Source organism: Arachis hypogaea, chromosome 4, assembly GCF_003086295.3.
Source record: "Arachis hypogaea cultivar Tifrunner chromosome 4, arahy.Tifrunner.gnm2.J5K5, whole genome shotgun sequence".
In the NCBI taxonomy this organism is placed as follows: domain Eukaryota; kingdom Viridiplantae; phylum Streptophyta; class Magnoliopsida; order Fabales; family Fabaceae; genus Arachis; species Arachis hypogaea.
In genome coordinates, this window is record NC_092039.1 from 116335103 (window position 1) to 116357982 (window position 22880).

Consider the following 22880-nt stretch of genomic DNA (forward strand, 5'->3'; position numbering starts at 1 on the left):
GTGTCAATTTTTAAGTTTGGTGTCAATTGCATTTTTTTAAAAAATTATGCATTTTTGGAAAATTCATGCACGTGTTCTTCATGATCTTTAAGTTGCTCTTGATAAGTCTTCTTGTTTGATCTTGATATTTTCTTGTTTTGTGTCCTTTGTTGTTTTTCATGTGTATTTTTGCATTCATAGTGTCTAAGCATTGAAAATGTTTAAGTTTGGTGTCTTGCATGTTTTCTTTTCTTGAAAATTTTTCAAAAATAAGTCTTGATGTTCATCTTGATCTTTAAAGTGTTCTTGGTGTTCATCTTGACATTCATAGTGTTCTTGCATGCATCATGGGTTTTGATACAAAATTTCCATGTTTGGGTCATAATTGTGTTTTTTTTCTCTCTCATCATTAAAAATTCAAAAATAAAAAATATCTTTTCCTTATTTTTCTCATAAATTTCGAAAATTTGAGTTGACTTAGTCAAAATTTTTTAAAATAAGTTGTTTCTTATAAGTCAAGTCAAAATTTTCAATTTTAAAAATCTTATCTTTTCAAAACTTTTTCAAAAAATCAAATCTTTTTCATTTTTTTACTATTTTTCAAAAATTTTGAAAATTAATTTTCAAAATCTTTTTCTTAATTTTATTTCAATTTTTCGAAAACTTCACTAACAATTAATGTGATTGATTCAAAAAAATTTAAAGTTGGTTACTTTCTTGTTAACAAAGGTTCAATCTTTAAATTCTAGAATCATTTCTTTTAGTTTCTTGTTAGTCAAATAATTAAATTTAATTTTAAAAATCAAATCTTTTTCAAAATTATCTTTTCAACCATATCCTTTCAAATAATATATTTTTCAAAAATTTGATTTCAAAATATCTTTTCTAACTTCTTATCTCTTCAAAATTGATTTTCAATTTTTTTTCAACTAACTAATTGACTTTTTGTTTGTTTCTTATCTTTTTCAAAACCACCTAACTACTTTTCCCTCTCTAATTTTCGAAAATTGCTCCTTCTCTCATCCTATTCTATTTATTTATTCATTTACTAACACTTCTCCTCATCTCAAGAATTCGAACCTATCCTCTCCCTTGTGTTTGGATTCTTAACTCTTCTCCTTCTTCTATTCCTTTCTTCTTCTACTAACATAAAGGAATCTCTATACTGTGACATAGAGGATTCCTCTTCCTTTTCTGTTCTCTTCTTTCTCATATGAGCAGGAACAAGGAAAAAGGCATTCTTGTTGAAGCTGATCCGAAACCTGAAAGGACTCTGAAGAGAAAACTAAGAGAAGCTAAATGACAACAATCGAGAGATAACCTTACTGAAATTTTCGAACAAGAAAAGGATATGGCAGCCGAACCTAACAACAATAATGCAAGGAGGATGCTTGGTGATTATACTACACCTACTTCCAAGTTTGATGGAAGAAGCATCTCAATCCCTACCATTGGAGCAAACAATTTTAAGCTGAAACCTCAACTACTTGCTCTAATGCAACAGAACTGCAAATTCCATGGATTTCCATAAGAAGATCCCTACCAGTTTTTAATTGAGTTCCTGCAGATCTGTGAGACTGTTAAGACTAATGGAGTAGATCCTGAAGTCTACAGGCTCATGCTTTTCCCTTTTGCTGTAAGAGACAGAGCTAGAACATGGTTGGACTCACAGCCTAAAGATAGCCTGGACTCATGGGATAAGCTGGTCGCGGCCTTCTTGACTAAGTTCTTTCCTCCTCAAAAGCTGAGCAAGCTTTGAGTGGATGTTCAGACCTTCAAACAAAAAGATGGTGAATCCTTCTATGAAGCTTGGGAAAGATACAAGCAGATGACCAAAAGGTGTCCTTCTGACATGCTTTCAGAGTGGACCATTTTGGATATATTCTATTATGGTCTATTTGAGTTCTCTAAGATGTCACTGGACCATTCTACAGGTGGATCTATTCACCTAAAGAAAACGCCTGCAGAAGCTCAAGAACTTGTTGACATGGTTGCAAATAACTAGTTCATGTACACTTCTGAGAGGAATTTCGTGAATAATGGGACGCCTCAGAAGAAGGAAATTCTTGAAATTGATGCTCTGAATGCCATATTGGCTCAGAATAAAACGTTGACGCAACAAGTCAACATGATCTCTCAAAGTCTACCTCAGAGGAAGGGAGTTCTTGAAATTGATGCTCTGAATGCCATATTGGCTCAGAACAAAATGTTGACTCAACAAGTCAACATGATCTCTCAAAGTCGGAATGGATGACAAAATGCATCCAACAGTACTAAAGAGGCATCTTCTAAAGAAGAAGCTTATGATCCTGAGAACCCTGCAATGGCAGAGGTAAATTACATGGGTGAACCTTATGGAAACACCTATAATTCATCTTGGAGAAATCATCCAAATTTCTCATGGAAGGATCAACAAAAGCCTGAACAAGGCTTTAATAATGGTGGAAGAAATAGGCTCAGCAATAGCAAGCCTTTTCCATCATCTTTTCAGCAACAGACAGAGAATTCTGAGCAGAGCACCTCTAACTTAGCAAACATAGCCTCTGATCTGTCTAAGGCCACTTTAAGTTTCATGAGTGAAACAAGGTCCTCCATCAGAAATTTGGAGGCACAAGTGGGCCAGCTGAGTAAGAAAGTCACTGAAACTCCTCCTAGTACTCTCCCAAGCAATACTGAAGAGAATCCAAAAAGAGAGTGCAAGGCCATTGACATAATCAACATGGCCGAACCTAGAGAGGAAGGAGAGGACATGAATCACAATGAGGAAGACCTCATGGGACGTCTCTCAAGCAAGAAGGAGTTTCCTATTGAGGACCCAAAGGAATCTGAAGGTCATATAGAGACCATAGAGATCCCATTAAACCTCCTTCTGCCATTTATGAGCTCTGAAGACCATTCTTCCTCTGAAGAGGATGAAGATGTAACTGGAGAGTAAGTTGTTCAATATCTAGGAGCCATCATGAAGCTGAATGCCAAGTTATTTGGTAATGAGACTTGAGAAGGTGAACCTCCCTTGCTCATTAGTAAACTAGATACATGGGTTCAGCAAACTTTACCTTATAAGCATGAAGCTTTTTTTATTTTTGAAAATTTCAGCAAGAAGATTTAAAATGAAAAAGAATTAAAGATTTTTTTCAATTAGAAGTGATCATGGTAAAAAATTTAAAAAATAACATTTTGAATCCTGTTGTGATGAACTAGGCATATCACACAACTTTTCTTGTCCTATAACACCACAATAAAATGGTGTTGTGAAAATGAGAAATAGAAGTTTACAAGAAATTACTAGAGCTATGTTGTGTAAATATGATGTTTCTAAATTCTTAGGAGTTGAAGCTGTAAATACAAGTTACATTCTAAATAGATTACTCATAAATTTTTTTTTGAAGAAAACACCATATGAATTTTGTGAAAGACACCCTCCTAACGTCAAATATTTTTATGTATTTGGATGCAAGTGCTTTATACTGAATTTAAAATAAAATTAAAAAAAATGATCTAAAAATACATAAAAGTATTTTTCTTGATTACTCCACTAATAACAAGACTTATAGAGTTTATAATAAGAACTCTAAGACGGTTAAAGAGAATATGCATGTCACATTCTGTGAATCTAACAATATTCCCAGTGTTTACATTGATAAAAGTCTAGGAATTAGAGTTGAAGTAACCAAGACTGTTGAAGTAAATCAATCAAATTCGAGTTCACAAGAAACTGCACCTGAAAGTACAGAGAATGTCAATTCTATAAGAGACAATATAAAATTATCTCCTATCGTAGTAGAAAATTCTGAAGCTGAGGCAATTGTTAATCAAGATGAACATGAATCATCAACCTAAATTAAAAGGTCAAGAGAATGAAAATTTTTGAAAAGTTATTCAGAGGAATTCATAATTGGTGATCCCTCTAAAGGTATGACTACAAGATTATCTTTAAAAAGAGCTAAATTAAGCAATATAGTTCTTATTTCAAAGATTGAACCTCAAAATATCCAAGAAGCACTTGTTGATCTGTCTTGGATGTTGGCTATGGAGAAAAAAATTACAACAGTTTAAAAAGAATCAAGTATGGATCCTTGTACCTTATTTGAATGGAAAGAAAGTTATAGATACAAAATGAATTTTCAGAAATAAATTGGGTGAAGATGGAACCATTGTGCGAAACAAACTTAGACTCGTTGTTCAAGGTTATGATCAAGAGTAGGGAATTGATTTTGATGAATCTTTTACACCTGTAGTTCGAATGGAGGCCATCAGATTGCTCTTATCCTATATGGCTCATTGTAGCTTCATGGTATTCCAAATGGATGTAAAGTGTGCCTTCCTAAATGGAATAATAGATAGAGAGGTCTATGTGACTCAACCTCCTGAATTTGAAAATAATACCTTTTTAAATTATGTTTTCAAACTTACTAAAGCCTTGTATGGTTTAAGACAAGTTCCTAAAAGTTGGTGTGAGAGACTTAGCTCATTTTTGTTGAAAAATAATTTTCAAAGAGGAACTACTAACACCACTCTATTTATTAGAAATTTCAATGATTATTTCATTCTTGTGCAAGTTTATGTTGATGATATCATTTTTTGTTCTATTAATGAAGAATTGTGTGCAGATTTTGTTAAGTTTATAACTAGTGAATTTGATATAAGTATGATGGAATAACTCACTTTTTTTAGGCTTGAAAATTAAGTAAATAGTAGGTGGCATCTTTTGTTTATCAAGAAAAGTATGCTAAGGAACTTGTCAAAAAGTTTGGGCTAGATTGTGCTAAACCAATGAGAACTCCTATGCATCTAAACATCAAGCTAGACAAAGATGAACATGCTAGAGATGTGTATGAGACAAGTTATAGAGGGATGATTAATTTCTTAATGTATCTTATATCGTCAAGACCTGATATCATTCAAAGTGTTGGAGTGTGCTCAAGATTCCAATCAAAATTCAAAGAATCTCATCTCTTAGTAGTAAAGAAAATGATCTAATAAGTGTTTGGTACCACTAATTATGATTTATGATATCCAAAAATTGATTCATTTTAATTAATAGGTTACTGTGATACAAATTTTGTTGGGGATCGAGTTGATAGAAGAAGCACAAGTGGCATCTGTTATTTTTTTAGTAAATCTCTCAATGTTGTGGTCAAGTAAAAAATAAGCAACTATTGCCTTATCCACTGTCGAAATTGAGTACATTGCAGCCGCTTTTTATTGCTCTCAATTATTATGGTTAAAATATATTTTACCGATTACACATTGAATACATCTAATATTCTGTTATCTTGTGACAATATAAATATTATAAATATTTTAAAAAATCTTATTTTACACTCTAGAATTAAAAACATTAAAATTTGATTTTACTCTACTAAAAAATATGTACAAAATAAAAATTTAGATAGACATTCAATTTTTAACTTTCATATTAGGATTATGTTTGTAACACCCTAACTACCAAAGCTCACGCTTCCGGCTGCGCAACTCTGATAGCTCGGACATTACGACGACACTTATACTATTTAATACTAAAATATGAGCCTGTTTAAAATCTTTAAATCGCAATACCGCTTCCAAAAAAAACTCTTACTATACAACGAATATCCACACATACCATACAACTTACAGAAACTCATAAAGAGTACGTCCATATATATACATACATATATACAAATAATATTGCAAACATTAACTAATACAATCCTTATCCCTCTTACAAAATATATCAAGATAAAGGCGAGGGTACAATAAATAATAATCTAAAGCAATACAAAACATCTCAAAAACAATTAAATAAACTCTTCGTGACTTCTGCGCCCATATCCTGAAAGGGGAAAAAATGTAAGGGGGTGAGAACATCATCCTCGAAAGGGTTCTCAGTAAAGGGTTTTTGGGAATTACTGTAATAGGATACATGAAGATAAACCATACCAGTGATTAATAACAGACTTATGCCTCTTTTCAAAAACAACAGTTTACAATAAAAGTAAAGCCGGAAATCTTTTCTGAAAGAGGAACCGTTCAATTCTCAAAACATCAAAGCCTTTCAAAAAGGTTTATCTATACTGATCCAAAATAGCCTTTCATATCTTATTCCAAACCAAAACCACAAAACCGAAATCAACCATCGGTCCATCTCATTCAACCACGGTCCTAGGCCCAAACAATCCAATCACAACCAATCCACCACAATCCAACAGAGTTCCAAATGCAAACACAAGTAGGAAGATGCAAACACAAACAAATAGTTATTGCAAGTAGAACAATTAGCAGTTAATCACATAGGCAAACCAAGTACAATATGCACACCCAAACAATGTCACATAGATGCATATGATGCATGCCTGTCCCTAGTGGCTGATGATATCATCTGTCGGTTATATAGGCAACCCGACACGTCCTGGTAGCTAACCATGGACAAAAACACCCTTCGCGGAGCAAGTAGGTTTGAGCTACAACCCCATTGCTACTACCCGCTCAACCCAGAGCCAGTGGAATAACCACTACTGCGGCTACTATCCAGGCAGGTGTTTAAAAGCTCAACCTGGAGCGAGTGGAATCACCACTACTACCGCTACTACCCAAGCGTCACAGTCTCTTACCTGGAGCAAGTGAGACAAACCACAACCCTTGCTACTACCCAGGTATCTCAAACATATATTCATTCAGTTCCAACCATGGATCAACATCCATCTCAGCCATCCGGCTTAAATTCATAATTCATGGTCAGCCATACGGCCCATAACTCATTCGGCAATCAGCCATAAATCAATATCATACACAGCCATTCCGGCTCACGGTTCAATCCAGAATCAGCCAATATTCATAATCATACATAGCCATTCTGGCCCATAACAAAACAACACTTCCACCATTCAACATCATCAAATTCATAAAACCAGCATTTAAGCCATAAATCACTTTTCTCAAGCCATTTCACTTTGAAATCAAATTTCAACTCTTTTTAGCTTTGGCTTTAAAGATCTCATTTCTCAAATCATCTCAGGCTCATAAGCCAAATTTACTCAAAGTGAGTTCCCTTTTTAAAACAAAGCCGCTCTCGGCATCCTCTTTCTAAAACTTCCAAAACCATGAAAAATTAAAGATTCATTTTGGGAACATTCAAAATCATCTATCCCACAATGGGATTTTATAACAAAGTTTCTCGACAGAGTCCCAAGTCTTTAGGGGAGAATAACATAACTCATTTCACCAAGTTCATTTAAAATCATTAAAACCTTGGCTTTTCGATTTGAGTAATAAAATATTATCTAAGCCAAACCGAGTCATGAAATCAATCACTCCTTACAAAGCCATTTCCTTTACTTAATAAAACCAGCTTCAATTCCACGACTAAATCTAAAGCGTTTCAAACTACCAAGAGAATCATTTTTATTGTGTTTAACTAGAGTTCAAAGATACTCGGAAGCTTATTTAAAATGTCAGAATAATAAGCTTCATCAATCGAAACCCAAATCCTTTTCAAAACCACGAAAACTCTTCCAATGGACAATCTTTATGTTTAATAGAGAAAACATAAACCCGTTTTACCTTTTAAAACAGCCTCGAGGCAAAATTCTCTTTCGAATAACTTGTACCCAAAGACATACTATTCATCTTGGAAAATAAGGAGAAATCATGATTCTCTTTTCAGTAATTCTTTCAAAGCATAGCTTCATCACTTTTTCATAATTTGATATAAGTAAAGTTAGTAAAAGAAGCCCTAAATTCACAATCCTCCAAGTAATAGGAAAGGCATTAAACTCAAAGTTTCCCAAATAACATTTCAAATAAAGCCTCGGATTTTATAAAAATTTCGGCAGCATCTTCCCTAAAACTTGGACTTTGCCACCCGGTTCGGGTCCCAACTAAATCGTTCCTCAATCATTTTCAACAGTCCAGAACCCAAAACTCAATTCAAAATCACGCTAAATCCATCGGTCGCCTCAGTGGCATATCTCAAGGAAACTATTTCAAATCAAATCAATATCAACCGATTTAACTCATTTTCAAAGCTTTAAAGAAACGGTTCAGTAACAAATCGTTTGTCCTAAACCAAATCATTTAAAATAAACCAGGCTGAATTCAAAAGAACATTTGATATTTCACATTATCAAGAAAATCAACTAAATCCAAATCAATTCTCGATGGATTAAACTCGACCTCAAATCTTTAAAGGAATCAACTCGAAATCATTCGGTTTCACAAAACCGCACAACAAACCAACCAACAAAGGTTCATAATCGATCGAGACAAATCAAATCATACATAAGGCCGATACAATCACCAAATACACAATATCTCACACCATATCCATATATAATAATTCCAATACATAAAACATAGATTTTGGAAAGCACCCCTACCTCAACGCAAATTCATAATCCAAACGCCTCATAAGTTCTTTTCACCTCAACTCGAATTTTTTTTTTGCAGCAGCATAACCAACTCTAAATTACAACAAGCAACCTCAGTTACTAAACTCTAAGAACATTAATACCGTAAGGGCTTTAATACACGTAAGAACACTAACGTAGGGCTTTCGAAACATAATTTCTTACCGGAATAACAACACGAAGCAGCTGCGATCTTGAACCGGCCCCAGCAACAGCTCTGGCGGCGGCCAGAAGCTCCGGTGGATCGACGGCAGAGTTCTCCAGCAATGGCAGCAAAGTTTTGGGCGGCAGGATCGGCGGCTTGAGCGGCACCCAGGAGCTGGCAGCAGCAGCGATAGCTCCCTGCCTGCTCTTCCGATCACACTTCCTCTTCCTCAGATCGGACCGGTGGCAGACCAGACGGAGGCGACGTCGGTGACGTGAACGGCGGCTGGTTGCGGTGGTTGGACCCTCAGCTCGGCCTCAGCTCTCTCTGTCTCTCCTGCTCAGTGTGACTGGGCGGCCTCCCTCCTCCTTCGAGTTCAACGGTAAAGGACCCACGGCGGTTGGTTGCGGTGGTAAACAACGGCGGCGGCGCTGCGGCAAGGGGCACAGCGGCATAAGCACCACGGTGCACCCCCTCTGCTCTTCTCGCACGACCTAATCCTCCCTCTTCACTGACCCGACGGCGTCCATGGTAGAACGGCGACGAGGGTGCGGCAATGGCTTCAGCAGCAGCGCCTCGCCAACGCCCTCCCTCTCTCTGCCCGATCTCTTCTCCACCATGTGTGTGGGTGTGTTCGGTGTGTGTGGGTTTATGAAATCTGAGGGTGAGGTTATGAGGGGGAACAGTGGGTGTTGGCGGTGACTGACGGCGAGGCGCGGTAGGTTCGGCGGCGGCGCAGTGGCGTTGACAAAGCACAGAAAACTGAGGAATGACGGTGGCGGCTCTACACAGCGCGGCGGCGGTGAGCTCCCTCCTCCCTTCCTCGCCGCAGCTCAGCCTCCCTTCCCTTTTGCTTCTGATTCTTGGGTTCATGGAAGGAAGGGAAAAAAAAATGGCGTGTTCTGCTTGCAGCTGGGTTCTTGGGGGAGGGTTTAAGTGGCGGCTGCTAGGGTTAGAGGGATTAGGGTTTCATTTTCAAAATTCAGGGTTAGGGGCAATTTAATAATTTCACTTAAAATAGAGATAATATAGTAATTAAAATCTAATTTAAATCCAATACTATTTGTATATAAAAAATACTATTTACTCATCACTTTTACAAATTATTTTTAACAAAATACCCAAATCAAATAATTAGAAATAATATACTTAATTTTTCTGTTTTTCAAAATAGCAATATCAATATTCTAAAATATTAATTATTTAGTCTAAAATCATATAAAAAAAATTTTTATTTCACAACTACCAACTATATGATTCAAATATAGAAAATAATCCAATAATTATAAAATTGGATAATAATATCAATTTATTTCAAATTCAATAAACCAAACCTTGCTTTAATTTTCTTTAATAGAGAAATTCTCGAAATTAAAGCTACAGAAGCACTGAATTTAAAATTTAGCTAATGATATCCCTCTTTCAAAGATCCTGGGTCTTATAATATTCAATGATATAATCTATTCCACATATATAAATACATACCCATCCACCAAGTATATGGATTTTATTCTAACAAACACTATCTATCTATTTATATTATATAAAAATTAATACCAATTTTTTATATAATAAATCTAAGTCATGTATTTTTCTTTTAATGATATCACATCAACAACTTTAATAATTTGACAAAACTTAGAAATCAATAATCATCTTTTAGCAAAGATTTTTAGAAAAATTAAAAAAAATTATTTATTATTATTCATTAAAACATAAAATACTAATTAAATACAATAAATATACTTTAAAGTGTCATGATAATAGTAATTATAAAAATTTCAGTTATAAAAATTAAAACTTTACAACTTATATATATTAATAGTATATCTATCTTACTCTTTTAAATAAGTTTAAATTTAACATATATTCTTACTAAATATATTTAAATATATCATGATTACTAAATTAATTCATAATTTTATATTATATTTTTGGTATTTTATTCTCATTTATATATTTTTAAAAACCAAAATAAATTCAAATTTAACACATCTTCTTACTTAAGTATATTTAAATATATCATGATTATATAATTAATATATTATATTTTTGGTATTTTTTATTCTTATTAAATTTTTTTTAACTTTTCTTTAATTATTTTCAAGGCAAATAACTCCATATAAGAAGATAAAGTATAACAACTAAAGCAAATAAAAATAATAAATGAAGATATAATTTTGTACAACTCTAATATAAAAGGTCTATGTCTTTTTTAAAAATAAATAAATTTAAAATTTTAAACTAATAAATTATATTTTAATTTATATTAAATAGAAGCAACAAATAAAAATATAATTTTATACAACTCTAATATAAAAGATCTATTATATCTTTTTTAAAAATAAATGAATTTTAATTTTTAAACTAATAAACCATATTTTAATTTATATTACTTTAATTGAATAATTATATAAAATTATATACAAATTATCAAATAAATATTTTATAAAATAATTTTAATATAAACAATTTAAATTTAACATTAATTTATATATTATGTAATCAATTTTTAAATAATATAATACTTATTAAAATATATTATATAATATAATTAATTTATTTCTTTGTGCACGGATCTCACTTTAGTTTTTATAAAGATCAAGTACATGTCTCTGTTCCATGGATAGCAAGTTCGTTTCTTGTCAGGACCAGAAGTCCAGCATCGTCCAGATTGGTGTATATCCCAAAGACAATCGTTCCCTTCACATGTATCAGCATCTCTTCTTTGATCGAATATATCAAACCAATAACAAGCTCCTTCCCAATCCAACGAGTACCAAAACTAAACTGATAGACTTTGTTATGATGGATAAGGTGCAATGCAAGATCATTATCTTTAAATTTGCAATGAATATTGAGGCCCAAATTTAGATTAGCTTTTATATGTGTATTTTTTGGATCAGCTGGATAATGTATAAATTTAGATTATATCACTGGTTTTTTTAATTGTATTTTGGATGTTTGAATATGAAATTAGATTGGCATTGGTTGTAACGTTTTAGATTTGTTTTTCTCTTTTTTGGATGTTGGTGTGCCAATGTGTGGGTCTTTTTTGTTATTTTTTAATTTGCTCGATGTGTCTTTTTTTAGTTGTGGATTTTTTTTAAGACTTCATGTGTTATTTTGCTCGCATTTTAGATGTTTCTTTATGTGTATAATGCCTATGTAGTCTGAATTTGGATAGTTATTAGATGTTGGATAGTAAATATTTCTTCCAAGTTACCTTGGATGGTTTTTTCCTTTGTTGCCTGACTTATTGCATTGTGACCATTTTCCTAAGGATCCAAATTATTGTTTATAATTATTTACCATCTCATCTCGTACACAAGTGCACTAGCAGGAGGTGTTGGACTCATGATGGTTATGATTAATTCTGATAATCCTAAGAGGTGTTTTAGTTTACTACAGAAGATGACATAATGGAAGAAAAAAAGCACCTTTCCTGACCACAATGTCGAACATTTCATAAAACGTTATCGTTCCGTGACTCAAACGCTATAATTATGGCGAACTAAAAAGGATAACAAATTCATTTAATGAGAAGATAGGACAAGAGAGATATAGTATTGTGTATAAAGCAAGATTGATTGATGGTCGTCAGGTAATAGTGAAGGTACTTAAAGAGTTAAAAGAAAGAGAAAAAGAATTTGTAAATGAGATTATTATTATTGATAGAACTCCTGTGAATATTGTTTCATTTTTAGAATTTTGTCCTGAGACAAACAAAAGAACACTCATTTAAGGATTAGGATTTATATTTAATGGCTCTTTGGATAAGTCTATTTATAAAAAAATATTTTCTGTTATTGTTTGTGATTTGGATTGGAATACATAGTATAGAATCACAATTGATATTGTTCGAGGATTAAATTATTTACATCTTCAATGTAATATAAAAATTTTACATCTTGATATCAAGTCTCAAAATATTTTTTTAGATAAAAACTTTACTCAAAAAATTGTTGACTTTGGACTAGCCAAAATATATAAAAAATGATGAAAGTGTCGTATCTATGTTGGGAGCAAGAAAAACTCCAAGGTTCATTGCACCAAAAGTATTTAGTAGAACACATAGCGAAATTTATTACAAACCAGATGTATACAGTTATAGTATATTAATTCTAAAAGTAGTTAATGAAAAAAAGAACTATGATAGTGAAATATCGCATACTAGTGAAATGTATTTTTTAGATTAGATCTATAAAAACATAGAATAACTTAATATTCTTGCAAGATGTTTATCGAGCAGAGAGAAAGAAAATGACATGATAATGAAAATTACTTTAGTAAGTCTATAGTGTATTTAAATAAATCCAAAGAATTGACCATCTATAAATAAAGTAGTAGTAGAGATGTTAGAAAGACCATTTGAATTAATACCGTCTCTTCTAAAACCTGTCTCGCATTCTCCTAAAAGGCTTCCCATACAGTTTGAAGATAAATCTAGTAGTTCAGAAGAATCAAATTCACTAGCCGCAAAGAATAATGGTTCCATTAAATAAAACATAGTGAGTTCACTTGAGATACAATGCAAAGTGAATGTGATTCTGATGTAAGTTATATCTTCTTGTTGAGCAATGAACACTACTTAGAATGTGTTATGTTTTTGTAAATTCTGAGAAAGTATATGCGACTCTTGAATAATAGATCTTTAGTATTGCTAGTAACTTGGGATTGAAGATATTTGCCGTTACCTTAAATATAATTTTAAATACGATCTCTTAAGTTAAAAAAAAATGTTACAAAAGAGCTTCCAATTCTGTTTTACCATGGCATATTCCATTTCATAAAAGTAATAGACCTAAATAACATCTTTTGCAAAAAAAATTATTTTATTTAATCCTTGGATTAGATAAGAAATTATGAGAGTAAAAATTTATCTAGAATTATGTAGTGAAGAACTAAATGCTAAGTTATAGATTGTGATAGTTTTAATAATTGTGACAAACTGATCTGACAGTACATAAATACTGAAATAAAGAAATAAAAATTATATTTTTTCCCTCATTTAGAATAATTGAAAATATAAAAAATTTGTATCTTTGATCATATTCTATTATCAATTATATTATATATATACAAAAAATCAGACACTAATTAATTATATTAAAATATAAAATATATATTAAAAATATATGAAATAAGACATATAAATATACACAAATACAGAATGAATTATTTTTTTTTCAAACATATAATAGTTTAGTTCTACCATATATACCTTTCTCAAAATCTAAACAAATATATTTTTGTGGTTGTATTTGTGTCATATTTCAACTATCAAAGACAATTTTATGGACTATAAATGACAATAGGACTTTTAACATAGTAAACTGAGTTTCTCCATATAAGGGACCAGAGAGAATTTTCATACTTGCCATAGATTTAGCTTTCACCATTAACATGAAGTTCTTCTTCTGCATGGTATGTGAAAATATAAGGCTGGTTGGTTTCACTGTGATTTCAACTCCCTTTGGTGACTTGATAGTGGCATTATAGATTGTTGAACCAAGACCTACATTTGTCACTGTCCTTTTGAAAACCCCAATTGTTGTGTCTTTATTTGATTTCAAGATGAGTTGCATGGTGGGGTAGTTGATGGCATCATGGCCAATAGCACCAGGAAGCAAATAAGAAGAGCAATTCACAGGAGAACCAAGTAACACTGATAATGTGGCACCACTGTAACCTTCATGGCACAGTTGGATGTAACCAAAGTGATCCATGTTATAGATTAAACCAGGTGTTAGAGCTCTTGTCGGGTTTAGTTGGCCAGAACCATAGGCAAATTCTGCTTCATTGTTGATTTTCTTGCTCATTGGTTTGGCTTTAGACAAAGATTATGGAAATGTTAATGTCAAAAGATATGATGTTATGATTTATGGATTTTAATTTGTGCTAATTTTTCATGTTAGCAAATGGTTAAAACAACTAAGCTAGTGCACACAAGCTTGTTTAGTTTCCTTTTTCCTTCATAATATCTTAACTAAAAACACTGGAAATGGAAACAGAAAGTAAAAAATAAAAACAGAAAATGAAAACTCAAACTAAACTCACGCAAATTTTCATTTTCATGTTTCGAATTGTAAAGATTTTTTGAAGGAAATAATAAAAACAATAGAAAGGAGTGTTCTCATTTTTTGCTTTCACTTCCTTTATCCACAAAATTATAAAACTATGAAGCCTAGAAATGAAAACTGAGACAAAAAACCTCACCTGTGGTAATAATGGTAGATCTGATTGCAGCAGGAGTCCAATCTGGATGAAATGACTTCACATATGCTGCTACTCCAGCAACATGAGGACAAGCCATGGAAGTTCTTGACAATAGATTAAATTTTGAAAATTGTGTGTCCCCTTTCAACCCAGTGATTGACCTCCTAAGTGTATAAGATGCCAAGATGTTAATGCCAGGTGCTGCAATATCAGGCTGCACAAATGTATTATAAAAAGGAAAAACAAAACCAAAAACTCAGTTAATTAGGTACCGAATTTATGGTTAAATTAAATATAGAACTAACGGTGTAAGGTTGAAAACTTGCATCCATTTTGTACCTTAAGAATATGTTGAAGCAGCAAATGGAGCTGGCTTTCTAATTTCATGGGTCTTGTATATCACTGCTGATGGTGATCTTAGTTGAACATGAAATTCAGGTCAACTTGAATCTTTTGGTAATATAATATACAGCATGCATTCTTTGATTTATCATGTTTATATTAGCCTCTTCTTTGATTTAGTATTACATTTTACAAAATACAAGGGTGTGAAGAGATTATATTATCATATTTTAGAAGGAGAATCCTCTGGTGCCTAAAATATTTGTGTGGAATTTGTCTAAAAGGTAAAGAGTGGTTATTAAAAAGTTAAACAGGGTTTGTTTGTTTATACCTTGTGGAATGTATATAACTAGTGATAGTATGACCTAAGCTCATATTCACAATGGTAGCAGGAGCCATGAAAACTTGAGCAACATCAAGATATCTTTGTCTTTCAATTATGGCACCAATCCCCCCAATTTCTTTCACAATTGCTTCAGTGCCATATGTTCCTAATTTGCAATAAACAAGCTTTCCCTTCACCTTATTTGGATCTAAGGAACCTCCAAAGCAGTATCTATATCAATGCATTAATTAAGATCTTCTTTGCTATCATCATTGAACAAACATAATTGGTAAGAACAAAAGCAAAAGCTAGGGCATATTCCTTGGCTTCAGAGTTCAAAGCAGCATCGACGCCATTGATGAGAGGATATTGTTTCTGTTTTGGATTGAAACTGCTCACTCCTATTCCCTGCATAACCTCCATGATTGGGGTTTTCACTTTTCACACATGATGAATTCATGACCAAATCTTCTCAAGATTCAATAACAGAATGCATGTCATATTGTTTATTATTTACCATTTGATCATACAAATTGGTTTGTAAAGTAATATAGTAATATTCACATAACACATGATTTAGTCTTTCATTTAACTAAACCCTGATCAAATTAGAGGTGAACTTAGGTGAATCATTCTATAATGCTATAAGTTGCATACATGCCACAAGTTATGTGCAGCATCTAAGCTACATTGAAATTTTAAAAAACTAGATAAAAATTTCTAAAATAGTGATCAGAAAATAATATATACAATTAAAGGCTACTCATAGGATTGAAGTTTTGCACTGATTAGTATGACAAAACAAAATCAAAGCATAAACTTTTAGTATTGTTTCTAATTCTGATGTGTACTCTTACATTCAAATTCATCATAGTTATATAAGTAGACCTTGGTTATGAAATTAGAAGTTGATTAATTAAATTAATAACCAAAATACTCTTCTTTTTCTTTTTCTTTTTCTTATTTCAAGAAAATTTAGAAGGCATAAGAAATAAACTTACAGAAACATTCTTTCCACTCCCTAAAATCACAGTGCTCCTGAAAGCCCTGTCAATGCCACTAGCTGCAACTGTAACAATCCACGGAGCAGTATTCGTCACGGTGGCCATATCCGGGCCATCATTTCCGGCGGAGGCCACTGTGAGGATCCCTTTACTAACGGCGAAAAACGAGCCAATGGATATAACATCAACCACATAGCTAGGATCACCTCCACCAATGGAAATTGAAATGATATCCACACCATCATGAATGGCAGCATCAAATTCAGCAAGTATGTCCATATCTGCACATCCACTGGATGTCCAGCAGACCTTATAAATGGCCAGCCGGGCCGAGGGGACTGCGCCGCGGGCCGTCCCGTTAGCCAGGCCGAAAAGGCTTGCCTTTGGGACCAGGGTGCCTGCTGCTGTTGATGCAGTGTGAGTGCCATGGCCAAGAACATCTATGGGAGATAGTATGTCTAATGGATCAGAGTTTCCATCTGCTTTGAAGTATTTTGCTCCTATGATCTTGCTTCATGTTTTGCCAACCATGAAAGGAATACAAAAGTTAGAACTTTAACTCCATAACATGGAAAAGAAGGACTCATTTTTTTTCTTGTACCAATAGTGTACTCATCACTCTGTATCCATAAGATGAACTTTTGATTTTTTTGTCCCTTTGGTAAAACCATAAGTATTTTATTAAAGTGATTACTCACACCAAGATGAAGAGAGTTTTATTCATATAAAGATGCAGCCTTGGAGATTGACACCTCTCATGTTAAGCTTTAACTAAAAACTGGTTTATTTCTAGGCAAAAACTCACCTGCAGTCGACTACGGGTGAAGTTGTTTCTGGATGGCTGACACGTGTTACTATATGGTTTAAAAAAAATTGGTTTATTTTATATAAATGGTTTATTTAAAAAAACCGATTTGAATTGGATCAAGCAGTTACTTTTATTCCGTTCTTCGTTTCGCACGTAAAATTCGTTCTCTTTCAATCCCTTTTTCAAAACTAATATGAAACTTTCAATTAGGTATGTTCCTTTTATTTATATTTCTTAATCAAATTTATTATTTCAAATGTATTTCTTAATTTATGTTTTTATTCATTCCTGATGAAAATTATTTAATAAATACGTACATATTTATGTCATCACACCATTTTGATGTTCAGGATCATAAATGCCAAGATAATTCATGGCAATTTCATATGATGGAAGACAAAAATATAATTATAGTATAATAACGTAGACTAGTTGATAGCATGAGCATTGTTGAAATTTTGGCATGATTTCTTTCATATTTGTTATATGTCTCTTTAGTTGGTGATGTTATAGTTTATTGTGATGATATGATAGTAGTTTAATTGTAGGAGTTAGGTCCTTTTTATTTGGTTAAATTTTTTCTATGGCTATTCTATTCTTGATGGCAATGTTAAAATAAATATTTTCATTAGTTGTTCTTTTTTTTTCTCTATTTTTGAATCAATTTTATTTTGAAAAAATTTATTAAAAATTTTTGTTGTAGACAAAATTAATAATATTATGTTCAATTATTTAAGGAGACCAAATTAATATTTTGATTAGATACTTTTGTTTTATTGAAAATAAATTCTAATTTCATTAAAAAATAAATTCTAGTTGATAAGTAAAAACACAAAAACGTGCATGACAGTGAAATCATAATTTCTAGACAAGTAAATTATAGTCTTATTATCTTAAAAAAATAATTTATTTATAGAATAATATTGAAAAATTAACAATAATTTGCATGAAAATAGTTTATTAGTAAAATAAAAGTTAATTGATTGATTACCATAAAATTTAATTTAACGATAAATTTGCAGTTGAACATATTTTTACAGCTTAATTTAAAATCTGTTTACAGCTTAATTTAAAAGCAACTGAAAATGTAAGTTATGGGAAACAAAACAAAACTCATCAAGAAAATAGAAACAGAGACACAAAAAAAGGACAGATGATATCATTTATGTCATTCCTATAAAAAAAATCGTGAATTTTGTTTCTTTTCATAATACTAAATTTTACTTTTTCAAACAATTTGTATACATATATTTGACAAAAATTAAATAAAAAAAAATTTCAGATAAATTTCAAGAAAAATTGGTCAATACGAATGAAGAAAAAGAACATATCAAATTCATCTGTTAGGAATTTAGGAATAACATACAGAAAGAATTTAAATTATTTTAAAAGTAGTTATTTGATCTATTCAAACCGATTTTTTTAAATAAACCATTTGTATAAAATAAATCGGTTTTTTTTAAACCATACAGTAACACGTGTCAACGATCCAGAAGCAACTTCACCCAGGAACGGACCCAAGCACAGCAATGAGGGGGCACTTGCCCCCACGGTGTTATTAATTTTTGTTTTAAAAATATAGTTATATATAATATGCCCCCACTTTAAATTTTAAATGACTCCACTGCAAATAAAATAAATTCAATTAGCTAAAGTTTTAAATTTATTTTTTTATTTTTCTATTATTTTGATTATTATTTAACCTAATCAAATTTAATTATTGTACCGTTACTCCTTTATTCTCTTAAACCCTTTTCTTATTTTTATATTTTCAACCTTCTTTTTCTATTCCTTATTTAGTGGTCATCTTCTTTTCATCAAAAAATAAATTTTAAATTCTCCAATTTTTTTTATATAGCTCTCCATGACTCTATGTATCTTTCAGTTTTATTATTTCTCTTTTTTATATTTTAATTATAATTTTTAATTCAAACAATTATAGTTTAGGTATTAATTTAATATTTTATTTTTTCATGACTTTATATATTTTATTTTATTCTCGATCTATTCATCCTTATTACTTATTTTTTTTTCTTTTGTTCTATTATATGTACCTATGTTGCATATAAAATTTTAAAATAAACTGATTAATTTACCAATTTAAAATATTTTTTATTTTTAAAAATAATGATAAAAATATTTTAATTACAATATATAACTAAACAGATGTATAAAATCTTTCATCTAACATTATATCAAAATTAAATTAAAAAATTTATAACAAATTTAATTATTTTAAAAAGAAATAAAAAAATTATAAATTATATTTCTATTATTTTATATAAACATACTTTTTATATAAAGATTTAATTTTTCTAGTATTTATATATAATTCTAAATTCAAATTATAAATACTAATGTATCATTAAGCGTTAATATGCCAGTTAATTGACTTAATTCAGTCTTTTTTTATTAAATGTGTATAAAAAATTAGTTAGAATAATAAGTTATCTATAATTTAATAAAAATATTTTAATTTTAAGTTTTAAAAATAAAAAAAATATTTTTTTATAAATTATATATAATGAATAGTATTTTAAGAATAAAAGTATTCTCTAACTCTTTCTAATTTTTATATTTCCGTATAATTAATAATATTTAACAAAACTTATTTAATATATATATATATATATATATATATATTGCCCCACTCCTAAAATTTTCTGGGTCCGTTACCGAATCTTCACCTGCAGTCGACTGCAGGTGAGTTTTCACCTTATTTCTAAGGAATAATCCAGTTATATGTAAAAATAATTTTAACTATATTCATGTGAGTTTCTACTATTTTTTTGTTAGATGTAATTTTATTCGAGTATTTAAAATTTTATAGCACGACTCTTAACTCCTTTGTAGTATATATATGAGATATGAGATTTATATTTCCTAAAATATCCTGTGACTATAACGATTGCACTTTTATTTAGTCTAGTTCAATATATAACTTAGAAACTTATATTCAGTGGCGGAATCAGAAATTTCATAAGAGGGGGGCAATTAAATATAAAATATAACAAAAAATTAACAAAATATGATTTGTAGCATATATATCAAAAAAGTAATTATATTATATAAAAGTCAATGTTCAACTACATACTTTAAGATTTTGATATTTTTAAACTTGCTCGACGATGCTTCATGGAACTAAAATCATCAATTATCATCTCTGAAGTGAATTTTGAAGCAATTTCCTTTTCAATATATACAATCATACAATCTGCTAAAAATTCATCTTCCATCTTGTTTCGAAGCCTTGTTTTAATAATCTTCATAGCTGAAAAGGCCCGTTCAGTTGTTGCTGTTGTCACAGGAAGAGTCAAAACAAGACGAATTAATCTATCAATTAAAGGATATATATTTGATTTTCCTGTCTCTGTCAATTTTTGACACAATTCAGCAAGAGTAGACAAATTCTGAAAATCTGGAGCTTTAACCACATCAAGTTCATAATGTTGTAACTCATAATCCAATTGAATCTTTTCTTGCTCAGAAAAATCTAAAGAATAGAAATTCTTTACAAGATTGCATATGTTGCAAACACTGAATAACTTGAAAGCATCTTTAGGATCTAGAGATGTACTCAGTATGAGGAGCTCGGTTGCTTGCTCACTAAATCTACTATTTAGCTCTTTCAATTGAAAATCTATCACGCTAGTAAAAATGTCAACACGATAGTGGTGTTCAACAGTGACAACATCCTTTTTACGACGAGACCGAATTATGTCACTAAAAGAAGCACCCATATCAGGTATCTGAATAGCATGATCATTGCAGAAAGAACTAACTTTCTCCAAAAGTGCTCCCCAACTACTATCTCTTAACTGTTGAATCAATGACTTTGTACTAGAAACCAGATGCATAGCATTCAAAATGTCTTGAGATTTTTGTTGCAATGCTTGACAAAGTTTATCAGTGATTCCCATGATTTCTTTCATCATATGCAAAATGAAAACAAAATCAAATGATAATAAAGATTTAAGGGCATAAGTAGCATCACCACGTTGAGAATATGTAGATCCATTAGTAGCCAAATCTTCCAGAACTGAAGTTGTTGCTCCAAACATACGTAAAAGGCTACAAATTGAGTTGAAGTGAGAGCTCCACCTGGTATCTCCTGATCTTTTTAATGTGCCAATTTGATTTGCTCCTCTTCCTGTTTCAATTTGATTAGTTGCAACTAAATGGGAAATTTCAGTTGCATAAGCAGATCGTAATTCATCATTGCGTTTGCAAGAAGAGCACACAACATTGATAATATTACTCAAACTTTGGAAAAAAGCATGAACATCAACAACTTCTTTAGCCGCAGCAACAAGAGCTAGCTGTAATTGATGAGCAAAGCAATGAACATAATATGCATAAGGACATTCTTGAATAATTAAAGCTTGTAACCCTTTCCACTCTCCACGCATATTACTAGCTCCGTCATACCCTTGACCTCGAACATTTTGAATGTTGAGATTGTGATGAGATAATGCAGAACAAATCTCTTGTTTTAGAGTAGCAGAAGTAGTATCTTTGACATGAACAACATCTATTAGCCTTTCTTTGACAAATCCATGCTTATCAACAAATCTAACAACAAGTGCCATTTGTTCTCTTCTAGATTCATCTCTAGCTTCATCAACAATCAAACAAAACTTTGCATTACCAATCTCATTGCGAATTTCATTTTGCACCTTTCTAGCAAAAACATGTAGAATTTCCTTTTGAATAGAAGGTGATGTGTATATTGCATTTTGAGGAGCATTATCCAAAACAACTGCATCCACTTCTTTATTGTAAGAAGCTAATAATTTTAACATTTCAAGAAAATTTCCTCGATTCTGAGACTCATGACTCTCGTCATGTCCCCTAAAAGCACAAGCTTGAAACGTTAACCATTTGACAGTATCAATAGAGGCTTTAAGACGCAATCTATTGCTTAAAACTTGTTGTGAGCTTTGCTTAGCCAATACTTTGTCAATGTGACATAATTGATTAAGCAAATCTTTACAAGACTTAACAGCAATATTATGAGGAGAATTAAGAGATTTACCCACATGAGATAAAAATGCACAATCCTTTCCATTATTCACTTTTTTCCAATTGCGAAATCCTCCTGATGTGAATGGACTTGATTTTCTAGAAAATAAATAGCATGGAAGACAAAATGCAGCATCCACTTCTGGCGAATATTCTAGCCAAGAAAAACTCTTAAACCAATGAGCTTTGAAACGACGAGGATGACTTTCTAGACCAGAAAGAGGGTACTCATCCATAATAAATTGATATGGTCCAAACTTTATGTATGCTCTACGGATTTCATCTTGTTGATTGATAGGATAATTCCAAATTTGCGGACGCTTTCCGGGATCACGCATCAATGTATCAATATTAACTTGATCTATTTCAGTCCTTGCTATTTTGGAAGCAGGGGGTTGAATATCTTGCTCAACAAGTTGTGTCACAGGTTGTTCAATAATATTTTGAACATTACTCAAAGAATCTGAAGCTGAATTTTGTTCATCATATATTCTCTCTTTTCTCTTGAAAAATGAGTGAATTGTTTTCATCTTTGACATTTTTAACTTAACTTGAACTATCTAACAAAAAAAAACAAAAATAATTGCATATATATTATTTTCTTAAAAAAAAATATTAAACCTATTGAGCAATAACAAATAATTTTAGA

General features: G+C 31.4%; 1 protein-coding gene, 1 long non-coding RNA gene and 1 other non-coding gene across 3 annotated transcripts; all 3 read right to left on the reverse strand.

The window, feature by feature from the left end:
- Positions 1-1729: 1729 nt before the first annotated feature.
- Positions 1730-1837, reverse strand: LOC112798714 (small nucleolar RNA R71). Its single transcript, XR_003200313.1, has one exon. It is a non-coding gene; the product is annotated as a small nucleolar RNA R71 (small nucleolar RNA).
- A 3755-nt stretch (positions 1838-5592) lies between these two features.
- Positions 5593-9482, reverse strand: LOC112797461 (uncharacterized). The gene is made up of 3 exons (XR_011881427.1): positions 8532-9482; positions 8337-8420; positions 5593-5794 (listed from the first exon to the last, which is right to left on the reverse strand). It is a non-coding gene; the product is annotated as an uncharacterized lncRNA (long non-coding RNA).
- A 4254-nt stretch (positions 9483-13736) lies between these two features.
- Positions 13737-17063, reverse strand: LOC112795273 (subtilisin-like protease SBT4.14). Its single transcript, XM_072234699.1, has 3 exons — positions 15070-17063; positions 14731-14944; positions 13737-14341 (listed from the first exon to the last, which is right to left on the reverse strand). The coding sequence occupies exons 1-3, from the start codon at positions 15115-15117 to the stop codon at positions 13788-13790; spliced, it is 816 nt and encodes a 271-aa protein (XP_072090800.1). The 5' UTR covers positions 15118-17063; the 3' UTR covers positions 13737-13787.
- Positions 17064-22880: the final 5817 nt, after the last annotated feature.

What these genes read in the sequence shown, in the direction of transcription:
- LOC112795273 (XM_072234699.1), bottom strand. Translation starts at nt 15,117, where the DNA reads ATGAAATTAGAAAGCCAGCTCCATTTGCTGCTTCAACATATTCTTAAG. An exon ending in TGCTTCAACATATTCTTAAG is followed by an intron (nt 14,945 to 15,069) that starts GTACAAAATGGA and finishes ACATTTGTGCAG; the next exon opens with CCTGATATTGCAGCACCTGG. An exon ending in ATCTACCATTATTACCACAG is followed by an intron (nt 14,342 to 14,730) that starts GTGAGGTTTTTT and finishes CTTTGTCTAAAG; the next exon opens with CCAAACCAATGAGCAAGAAA.